At 37.6% G+C, this 12,221-nt stretch overlaps 1 protein-coding gene across 1 annotated transcript in view; it reads right to left on the bottom strand.

The window, feature by feature from the left end:
* The window catches only part of LOC102437512 (solute carrier family 41 member 2-like), a gene marked incomplete at its 3' end in the record, with an annotated part of 19,819 nt that extends 8,877 nt beyond the window's left edge, over positions 1 to 10,942 (bottom strand). The window contains exons 1-4 of the mRNA XM_006092754.3: positions 10,907 to 10,942; positions 9,724 to 9,795; positions 8,423 to 8,567; positions 4,521 to 4,667 (exon numbers count right to left, since the gene is read on the bottom strand). Of these exons, the coding sequence (XP_006092816.3) occupies positions 4,521 to 4,667; positions 8,423 to 8,567; positions 9,724 to 9,795; positions 10,907 to 10,942 (400 nt within the window). The remainder of the gene's footprint in view (positions 1 to 4,520; positions 4,668 to 8,422; positions 8,568 to 9,723; positions 9,796 to 10,906) is intronic.
* Between the last annotated feature and the right edge of the window lie 1,279 nt (positions 10,943 to 12,221).

Genomic DNA, 12,221 nt, shown 5'->3' with positions numbered 1-12,221 from the left:
GGGAGCTGTTCCAAGTCATTTCTGAATATCCAAAATTCTAAGTGATGACTTTTCTCCATGTCCAGTTCTTTGAGAGCCATATACTATACGGCCTCTATTTATAACCAAAACTTAAAGCTGCCATGAAATCCTCTTTTTGTCTCTAAAGACTGCTAAGTGTTTAACAGAATTCAGGAATTAAACTTTGTTACTAAGAACTGGGCATCTCAGCAGGATGCGCGGGGTCTTGGAACCTAAATGTTCAGAATACTACGCATTCCAGGCTGACAACTGCTATCTTATGAGGCCCCCTAGTGCTCACAATGCAGATACTTCAGAAGTTCAAACACTGACACTTCAGAAAAACCTTTATTAAATCAACTATGGAATCCATCAGTAGCTATGATTCTTGTACCAATTCCACTCTGGGATGTGGGGGTTCCCACACCACCAAGCAATTCTCAGACACCAGCTGAGTGTCCTACCATTCAACTCAATTCTGACACTATCTACAGGAAGATATAACATCAGAGTCCACAGGTTAAGGGTTCAGCCCTTCTTACAAGACACCCCCCCACACACCCAACACACACACACACACCTTCAGATGCCAGTCCAAGTCTAGGTTGTCACCTGTGCTTCTGGTCGAATGGCTATAAATCAGAGGTTCCCACGACGCCCTCCTTGGATTTGATTAATTTGCTAGAGTGGCTCACAAAATTCAGAGGAATATTTTACTTACTAAATTACCAGCTTATTATCTATAATAATAAAAGGGTAATATGCTAATTAGACTGGACGTCATTCCGGACAAAGCTGGGACCGGAGGAAAGCCTGGGTCCCAGGTGTCAAAGGGAAGCCAGTGCCGGCAGCTGGGGGAAGGAAGGCCTACTCTTGCACAAATTTCGTGCATCGGGCCTCTAGTCCTATATAATAACAGTCCAATATGCTAAATGTCCGACCATTTGTTCGATAGTTGGACCAGTTGCTATGACATGCACTGACCACCAGGGGGCAGACACTCCAATCGGTAGGTTAGCTTGCTGCTGGGGGCTGGCTGAGCCCTCCCACGGCCCTTCCCTGGCTAGCCAACCTCCTGCAGTCCCTCCCCAGCCTGCCGGCCCTGACCAGGACTGGACGAGATGGGCCGGACATGCCCTGGATGAATCCGTGCACCAGGCCAGTTTCGGCCTGATCCCCACAGGCCAGGCCGAGGGACCCCACTGGTGCACAATCTGTGCACCAGGCCTCTAGTAAAAGAATAAAAAAAATAAAAGGATATAACTCAGAAACAGCCAGATGGGAGAGATGCATAGGGCAATGTATGGGGGAAAGCCCATAGCTTCCATGCCCTCTCTGAATACAAAATTCTTCCCAAATCTCTATGTGTTCACCAACCCCAAAGCTCTCCGAGCCCCATCCTTTTGGGGTGTTATGAAGGCCTCATTAAATACACATGAGTGAGTAAATCATTGGTGACTGGTGAGTGATCCCACCTCCAGCCTCTCCAGCCTCCCCAGACATCAGAGATGGGACTGAAAGATCCATCCCTCTACTCTGGGTGAATCCCCCAGCAATCAACCGGCCTCATCCTTAGGTGCTTTCCAAAAGTCACCTCATTAACATACACCCAGGCGTGATGAAAAGGGGCTTGTTATAAGTAACAAGACACCTGTTTCACCTTTTGGCTCTGAAGCAACTTCAGGCATTGAGGACAAGATATTATGACAAAATACTCTGACAAAAGATGCTCCCATTGCTCTTATCACTCAGAAAATCCCAACAGTTTGGGGAGGCTGTGAGTCAGGAACCTTGGACAAAGGCTAAATATATATGAGAAATATATTCTGAGCACCTGAATGACCAAACATCTATTTCTTATAAATCACATCACTACAGTAGCCCATCTATATATATAAAAACCTAAGTGACTGTTACGACCAGTCGACTGAACTACTGGTCGACCGGTCGCTATTATGCGCACTGACCACCAGGGGGCAGACACTCAATGCAGGAGCTGCCCCCTGGTGGTCAGTGTGCTCTCACAGCCAACCTCCCGCCGCCGGCCAACCTCTTGTGGTCCCTCCCCCAAGCCAGCCAACCTCCTGCAGTCCCTTCCCCAAGACTGGGCAAGACGACCCCAATCAGCCCTGATTGCTGGCCAGGCCGAGGGGCCCCACCCGTGCACAAATTCGTGCACCGGGCCTCTAGTTAAAAAATATATCTTTTTTAGAGAAATAAATTATACAGGTGAAATATAAAAGATCTGATTTTAATTAATTTAGCTTGAATTATTTTGAGCCAACTTGCAGAAGACAAGGCCTAAAAAGTCTAAGCAATATTTAATAAGAAAATTATTTTTCAAAATTATGGTCTCTGATGGTATCATTCCACTTTGCTTTATTTCTTGATCCAGTTAAACTACTAATGTATTATATATACCACTCAAAAACTGAAGCTTCAGATGACAATAGATTATGATTAAGTTGTGCATAAGGAGTGTTTATCACTTGTATAATTTTAGAAAATAAAATTTGAAAAGTCAGCATATATTATTCTCCTCTAAAGTTGATCTATCTTCTGGAATCTCATACTTAGGTCTGTATCATCTATTATGATGACATTTTTCAATGGTATTCTTTTTTCTTACTTTTTTACCACTGTGGCTTTAACTAAGCAGCTGAGAAATGTGTTAAAATGACTGCATGGTAATTAAGTACCCAAGTCTGCAACAATATACCTTTCTTTTTTATGTATGTAAGGGAACCCATCCCCAAACCATTACCGTCCCTCCATCGCATCCCCAACTCCATCCTCAATGTTCCTGGCCAGACCCATAGAATTTCTGTTCTCTTAATAATATTAGAAAGAAACTCTTTACTCTTTCCTACCCCTCCCTTCTTCCCTCTTATCTCTTCCTCAGAGTGGGGAGTCTTATCTAATTAGTAAGACTTGGGAAGCGGGCACTAAGCATGCCTAACTCACACCTTTCCCTTTTGGGATCCAGCCCAGCGATGACAGTCTCCCTTCACCAACCATTAACAGCCTGTTCCTGTGGGGGTGAGGACTACAAGCCGTCCAGCTGCCTGGCTGTGAGTGGGTGAGTAAGTTTGACACGGTAGGAGGACAACATGAAGTCACATTCTCTAATACTAGCCATAAGCCAATATTTCAAGCCCCAACTTCAGCATCGGTTTCTAAACTGTATAATAGTTTAGAGGACAAAAGTATGACCAACTGCCACCCAAGAATATAAATTAGAGCAAATAATCCCTTTAAAAACATAACTCTCATTTTCTACGTTTTTAATTGACTGAGAGAGAAAGGTATTGAGGATTACCCTGAGTATACTTGAATTTATATCATTCCTTGTTCATTCCACAACAACAAAACAACCCAAGACCTATGGGAACGAGACCTTACATTTAGATCATTAATCGTTTGATGTCCTTATTCTAGGTAGAAACATATAATCTTCTAAATGAGAAGACTATTCCTTGAACATACGCATCAACTCTTACTAAGCATTATTTTTATGCTGCTCGTTACAGAATTCGGGTAATTTTATATACTAAATGAAGCCTCCCTTGATGTCTCTGAAAGTAGTAGATAATTTCTGCCTTTGTTATGCTCAAGACCTTCCTTTAGTTCAAAAACATGTATCTGAGACTCTTCTTCAAACCAAATGTACTTTAGACTTACTCTAAAGTAAAGCATAAATCTGTGAAGTCTCCATGAAAATATATGAGGATATGTGAATAAATGCTCCTGGTTTGGCTTATAAACTATCTTTTTTCCCCCTTTGTATTACTGTGGGTTTCTGTTTTAATTTTTAAAAATTTGGCATCTAAAAGAAAAATGAACCACAACCAATTTTTAGCACTAAATCGATTCTTACGAATCATATTCATTTATATTGGTAGTAGTCCCAGAGTATAAATCACAGTAAACAAGTCATTAGATTCTATAACTACTCTATCACTATTATCAGAAATCACATATATAAGATAACTCCAACTTCACAGAGTATTCAGGTTAATTTTCATGGTGATTTTTTTTTCTTTTAGTTAATGGCCAAGCTGGTTTCTGATTGGGGGAAAAATCACTAGGTTTCAAGCACCACCATAAGCTTGTGTTCTGGGACAGTAGTACAATGCACGTATCAGAACACTGTTCGTTGACGCCACTGGCTGCCCATTTAGAGGAAAGGGCAGAGGTCATAGAATAGACAGAACCGTGTTCAATCTTCCTACCAGGAGTGGGTAACATGCATAACCTGCATGAGCCTCAGTGTTCTCATCTGAAATTAGAGATGATAATATAGAGTTTTAAACTCTATAAGAAAACAAGTATGTAAGAAAAAATATATGAGAACCACCACACATAGTACGTGTACAACGAATAGCAGTTACTGTCCTAATCAGTCTCAACCACAGTTCTAACATGGATGAAGGCCACCACAGATTCATGGCATTGCTATAACAATATTTATTTAAAGAGACTCTGATTAACACATTATATTTAGTGTCAAGTCAACTTACCAAGACAGGAGTACAAACCCTGGCTTATCCAAGCCAATATGGCAAGCGTTATAAGGTCACCAAAACTAGCAGCGATGGGTGTGGCAACATTATCAGGATTTATACCAGTCTTCTTTGAACCAACGATAACCCCAACCATGATTATTCCTAGAAGAAAGAACATTCATTACTTTTCTGCTATGATTTTAAAAACAATCAATTCCCCTACATACAAAAGACACCGGCTAGACAAACAGCCTATGAATTTCAGTTAGACTGCTTAAACAAGCTGACTAACACAAACAAAACATTTGACACCAGTGCTCTGGCAAAATGCCCTTAAAGGAATTCCAAGAGGGGAATCATGGAAGATTCGAGAAGGTCAACGTTGCATTTAGACACCTGAAAACGTCCGGTAAAATAAAGTTAAAGCTAAAGTTTCAAATTTAGTAACTTGTATGTCTTAGATGTAATGTATTTGTGTGTATCAAACACACACATTTTATTTTAACCCTCAAATAATGCATGAAAATATCAAAGAAAGCTAAGTCATATTTATATGCATAGCAACTGGGGAAGAAAACCAATAAAAACAGATTTGTTTACATAGTGGTCGCCAGGAATACTTGCTTCCTTTTATTACTTGAAGGTATTGAAATGTTAAGAGGAAGGAAGCAATTGAATTTTGAACATGAGGCCAGAAGCTGTCTTTGTATAGAATACTCTCGCAATCCAAAGTTTGTGTCTAAGAACCTATAACTAAAGGACAGAAGCTGAAAATGTGACTGTGTACTTACACTTTTAAGTCCTTATCTTCCTGAATCATAGAAACGGGAGAAAAATGATAACGTTTATATCCACACCTAATTGTATAGATTTTCTCATGCCAACACACTCATTCAAAGGATGCAATGGAGGCAATTTAAGATTAGTTTACTTACGTGCTAATAAAAACCAATATGGAAGCCTTGATATGGCTATAAAAAAACAACAGGATCTCATTTTAAGATTGGAAATGACTCTGAAAGATTTTCTTCTAGCAAACTCGTGTCATAGGCAATACAACTGAGAGTATGGTTTACATTCTTGCCTAAGGTCACAGAGGTTGTAAGTAACTCTAGTCCACTGTTTTCTCTACTATCCCATAAAGCCAAAATTGTTGAAAGTAGAATTGCTGGGGGAGGGGGGGGAAGGATGGGGGATAAGGACACATACATAATACCTTAATCAATAAAGAAAATTTTTTTAAAAGTAGAATTGCTGTCTTGCTTCAAAATCATGTCTTATATCTTATATTCTGGAGGCTTTTTCAATCTATGGACTTAACCTTTCCCATAATACCAATGAAGAACAAAAAAAAGCAACAGCAGAAAAAGTTTTTAAATGTATTATGCAATAATCAATCAAGATGTGATCGTGCAGAATTTTTTTCAAAATCAGCACATTTAAATACCTATATGGAAAGTTCTATTACAGAATGCCATCTATATAATTTCAGCTGAAAAAAAAATATTCTGTCATTTGGACCAACGGAAAGAGCTGGGAGTCATCAAATAGGTTTTAATTCTGCTTTTTCTGTGAACAGGCTGATGAAATTAGGTAAGTCAACTTACCTGAGTCAGTTTTCTCACCTACAAAAGGTGGTTAATAGTATCTGTTCTACATATATTAATTGGGTTATAAAGGTCAAGTTATAAAATTAGGACATATATTGTTCAAAGTAAGAAGCACTGAACATGTATTTTTAAAATTGGAATTTTTATGGTTTTGAAAATTCTAGGCAGTACATACATGTGCTAGACTGAAATTTTTTAATAATTCTCTCTAAATAAAACAAAATTAGAAAGAAAACAGAAGCAAATGAGCTTAAATAGAATGCTAATGCTTTAACATTTCTTTAACCAGAAATATATTTTCTAATAGCTTAACTTCACTCTCCTTTGGTCAGTGTTGATGCTACCCAATTCTAGTATTTCTATACAGTCATACACCATTAACGACAGGGATACATTCTGAGAAATGCATTGTTAGGCAATTTCGTCACTGTGCGAACATCATACAGAATGTATGTGTACAAACCTAGATGCTATAGCCTACTGCACACCAAGGCTGTATGGTATAGCCTATTGTTCCTAGGCTACAAGCCTATACATCATGTTACTGTACAACACAACATGAGATTAAATCAAGCACAAGAGAAAATGATGCAATTGAAACATGGTAAACATTCGATGTATGAGATTGCTGCCCAAGAAACACACCATACTGTTTTACAGTAATTTTTTATAAGTAGAAAGAGCAAACTCTAAAATAATGATAAATAATACAGTAAATACATAAACCAGTAACATAATCATCTATTATCATTATCAAGTATTATGTACTGGACATAATTGTATGTGCTATACTTTTATTTTTTTAAATATATTTTTATTGATTTCAGAGAGGTAGGGAGAGGGAGAGAGAGAGAGAAACATCAATGATGAGAGAGAATATCATTGATCAGCTGCCTCCTGCATGCCACCTAGTGGGGATCAAGCCTGCAAACTGGGCATGTGCCCTGACTGGGAATCAAACCATGACCTTCTGGTTCATAGGTTGACACTCAACCTCTGAGCCACATTAGCCAGGCTGTGCTAATAGTATACTGGCACATATGATTGGCAGCACAGTAGGTTTGTTTACTTCAGCATCATCACAGACATGCGTTGTGCTAAAACATTACAATGACCATGACGTCACTTGGCAATAGGAATTTTTCAGCTCCATGATAATCTTATGGGACCACTGCTGTATATGTGGCCCATCACTGACTGAAACATCAGTAAGCAGTGCATGACTGTATAGACCAGAAACTACTCCTGATACAATTAAGTACTAAAACGAAACGTTTGAAAATATTTTAGAAGTCTTTTTTAATAGATTTTTACTGATTTCAGAGAGAGGAGGGTGGAGAGGGGGAAAGAGAGATAGAAACATCAATGAGAGAAACATTGAACAACTGTCTCTTGCATGCCCCCTACTAGGCATTGAGCCCACACCCAGGCACGTGCGCTGACTGGGAATCAAATCAGTGACCTCCTGGTGTGTGGGGCACGATGCTCAATGAACTGAGTCACACTGGCTGGGCAAGAAGTCAAATCTTAATTATAATTAAATTCTCTAATTTCTGGGAAAGAACCTAGCCAAATAATTAGCTTCATTATATGATCACCTAGCAAGAGAATCTTCTTTTGAACTTTGCTGGTGATATAAGGGTGAAAAGATGATGATTACAAAATAAAAAGAACAAAGTCTTTATGATTATGAGTCCATAAATAATCTAGTTATCCAGTGTGAAGTTCATATTAATTACTAAATATTTTAAAAATGATATCCCAACTGAAAATTTCTCATGTAGTTAGTGTTTTACAACTTCTGGCTCTCTCAAGTTCAACAGCCAACAATCTGCTATGTTAAGCTTACGGTTATATTTGTATTGCCACAGAGATAGTGCAGTTTTCTTTGAAATCTGAAAACTTGAAAAAATTTCAACAGAGAGACTGCCTTTGAAACTCAGGATTCTTGGAATCCTTGTTACTCAACGGACAAGCCAGTAAAATCCTCAGCATGATTTTCCGGAAAGAAGTTTCTCAATTAAGTTAACTTAACAGAAACAAATGAGTAACTCGGCTATGCTCCTGATCTTGTTTGAGAACTGTCCCAGAGTACCTACGGCCAGAAGACAACTCCAAAAGCCTGTTCTGCACTCAGGTTTACATATAATAACTATAAATATATCTGAAATAAGGTATTTTTAAAGTTTGTAGACAACTTGTTGATGTTTTTTTTTATTATGAACACATACCATTTAAACAAAAATAGGCATAATATTGGGAAATGAAAGTAAAAGACTACGAGTGGGCGCTTGTAAATGTACTTACCCTGCAGAAGAGAGGCGATGAAGGCAGTTGCTACGCTGCTAGAGCACAACAGTATGGAGTGATCAAGGTAGTATTTCCCCTCTGGGATCCAGCCCAATATAACTGCCGCCACGGCTGCTAGAAAACCGACGACTGTTGCTTGAACCTAAAAAAAATTTTTTTATAAAATTTAATGGAATTATTCATTTCGCAAACACACCTGTAAGCCTGATTACATAAATGTGCAGATGAGAAGTCAGAGGAAAGTATGGCTATTAGTAACTGAGCTGCCTTTTAGAGAAGCTACTATATTTTAGTTTTAATATTCTCTAAGGCGGTGGGTTCTCAAGCTGCCCAGGTATGGAAGAGGGTCCAGGGATCTGTTTTTAACAAACATCTCAAGTGACTTTCATGACGTAATCCACAGATCATCTAAGAAAATAGCGACTTTAGGGCTGAAAAGTACACAACCCACAAAAGCGAAGCCTGACGCCAGAGGCAGTGTTGGCAAGAGACTGGATTTTATAATCCAAAAATAAGAGTTTGACCCCTCGCTACACCACTTACTCTTGTGGCAAATTATTCAAATTCATTTATTCAACAACTATTAATTTAGCGTCTATTATGTACCAGGCACTATGGTTGGTGTTGGGCTAACACAGTGGTCAAAACAGGTTTATTCCCTGCTCTTAAAGACCTTTGGTTGGTGGACATTAAACAATAACCTTACATGTAATCACCATCATGATTAATGATATACAAACTTTAGTTCCTACCCGGCCGGTGTGGCTCAGTGGTTGAGCGTCAATCTATGAACCAGGAGCTCACAGTGTGATTCCCGGTCAGGGCACATGACTGAGTTGTAGGCTCAATCCCCAGTAGGGGGCATGCAGGAGGCAGCCAATCAATGATTCTCTCTCATCATTGATGTTTCAATATTCCTCTCTCTCTCCCTTCCTCTCTGAAATCAATAAAAATATATTTTTTAAAACATATATATATTTTTGGGACATCCTATATTTGTACAGATATTAAACTCAAACTCTGTCTCTCTTATACACTTATGACAGAAAATATTTTGTATATTTATATTTTTATATTGTATGTTTTTTATATTTAGAAGTACATAATTTCTAGAGAAAGAAAACTTTTAAAATCATTGATATTCATTTATTCTATCCCTTTTTTGCAGTAGTAAATTATCACTTGGGGTCCCCTGAAACAATTAAATGGTAGACTTAACTAAAATTTATTTCATTCTTACAGGTAACAACCAAGATCTGTAAACCCAAGATCTATAAATAAATATGTGTATCACTTACCTGTTTTAAAGCCAAGTTGCCAATTATTAGGTTCCACTTTTCAATGGGTGAATCCATCTTCCCAATATTTACCTGTTAAGGTGGATATTTTCAGGTATCACTGAATAAGCTATATGCTCTCTATTCTATTTAAACAGCATAATAAGTCTTAAAGCCAAAGATAAATCTTTAGTAAATCTGATGAGCTCACATTGCACTTTAAATATAATTCCGAGTTCGCTACTATTCTTACATCTCACATTCAGCTTGCCTGAGATGTTTCAGAAAAATTTTTTGCTTACTTACTAGCTCACAAGTGGACTAGCTAGTACTACCCACCTTCCCAGTGATGTTATTTTACAATTAACACCATCAAGTGCATCCTAACATGCCAAATTTTGTGTATGTAGGCCCAATATAAGTACATAATTTTCAGTTGCTAGCATATAATTTCACATCATGAAACTAATGTGATTTGAAGAATTATTGACCAAAAAATCCAGATATAAACAAATCATTCATAGGGACATAATTTATATTTGAGTCATGACTAACACTGTTAATAATAAAAAAATCATTCAGTTCAATATGAATTTTGATCATGTATCTCACTATTAAAGTTGATATATCTTTCTGCTAAATGGAAGAATGCACTCTAAAAAATATTATTATTCACATATTTAATTATGCTATAAGCCAAATCATTCTTATCAACCATTTAGGATTCATAAAATGTATATGCAAATCTGACAAGTTTTTCTAATGCAGCATTTTAGAAAACAATGAGCAATCGTTATTAAAAATACTCTACGGAGCCAGGTTTCAATTAATCATTATCTGCTTGATCATAGAAGATAGGTGAAAGGGTAAAGTGGAAAATACATAAGGGTATTACATACTTATGGGTAGCTTTACCTATGGTCAAACTGGCTTCAGACATTCGGTTACGTGCTACACCAACCTTTCCTGTATCAATCTAGAAAACAGATCCTGTTGTCTAAACTCACTCTGGACTGCAGTCTCAAAGTATCCAGCAAATGCAAATATTAATATTTCTCGGTGTTTTGGAATAATTATTCATTCTGTCTTAATTTGTATCCTTCTTTTCTAAGCCTGGAAATCTAAACTATCAATACCATTATTTGGAGCTTTAGTTTTTCTTTATTTTAGAAGTTTTACAATTTGAATTGCAAGTCTAACTTACCATTATTAGGGACAGAGGTTCTGCCAACTTCTTCATATCCCTCCACTGAAATGTAAGCTCAATGAGGGCAGGATCACTTTCTGTTTTGTTTGTTGCTGATTCCCTAGCACACACAGCAGTGCTTGGCATATAGCAAAGACTCAAAAATATTTTTAAGTCCTGGCTGGTTTGGCTCAGGGGACAGAGCATCGGCCTGCGGACTGAAGGGTCCCAGGTTCGATTCTGGCCAGGGGCACATGCCTGGGGTGTGGGCTCGATTCCCAGTAGGGGGCCTGCAGGAGGCAGCCAATCAATGATTCTCTCTCATCATTGATGTTTCTATCTCTCTCTCCCTTGCTCTCTGAAATCAATAAAAATATATTTTAAAAATATGGTTTTAAATTAATGAATTAAAAAAGTAGAATGTTATAAAATAATTACAGAAAATCAAGAGTTCTCTGAGAAGAGGTTTAAGGCAACAGAAGTCAATTTTGGCTATAGTGGGAAAGTGCTTATCAAATTGTGTTAGGCAATTTGCTTCTAAGAAATAGTTTCACAGGCTTTTTAAAAAATACTATCTTTAGGACAATGGATACCATTTTGACTCATTTATATCTAGCATTCAGAAGCAAGAAATTTCAGACCTCAGGTAATAGCACCCAACAATTTGTAGGTAGAACCACTGTACTTGGCTTACTTTCCAATTACATACTACTTTTATGTATTTATAATATCTTCTATAATAAATATCTACTGTTGAAAAGATAAAAATCCAGAAAAAATTACTCAAGTTAAATATTTTTTAAGCCTCACCTGAGAATATGTTTTTATTGGTTTTTAGAGTGAGGAAGGGAGAGAGAGAGAGAGAGAGAAACATCAATTGATTGGTGGCCTCTGTACTTGCCCTGACCGGGGATGAAACCCGCAACCTTTTTGGTGTATGCTTTATACAGTAACAAGTTCTAAGGACAACTAACCTTCAACAGATTGAGGTAACAGACTATATCTGATATCTTATGTTTTAAGTTCGCTATCTTTATACTTTCCCGAGACCTTCCTTATAATCCTATACGCTCATTTATCCTGATTCTCCTGCAGATAATCATAAAAATGAGAAAAGACCCTTTAATTGAAAAAAAGATTCAAATAATCATAGATTGGCCCCTTAAAGCTATAATGGCTTTTACTCCTTTAACAAGTGAAAATTAAAACTACATTGGAAAACTGTAAAAATTTTTTAAGATTTTTTGCACATAGTTGAAAAGGCTGATTTTCAAACAGTGCTCGTTTTAAGTTTAAAAAATAATTACTCTTCCCTCAGGGAGTACAATTAGGA

The sequence above is a fragment of the Myotis lucifugus genome, unplaced genomic scaffold (assembly GCF_000147115.1).
Source record: "Myotis lucifugus unplaced genomic scaffold, Myoluc2.0 scaffold_103, whole genome shotgun sequence".
Taxonomy (NCBI): Eukaryota; Metazoa; Chordata; class Mammalia; order Chiroptera; family Vespertilionidae; genus Myotis; species Myotis lucifugus.
Note: the sequence above shows the minus strand (reverse complement) of the source record. Positions and strands in the feature narration are given on the sequence as shown.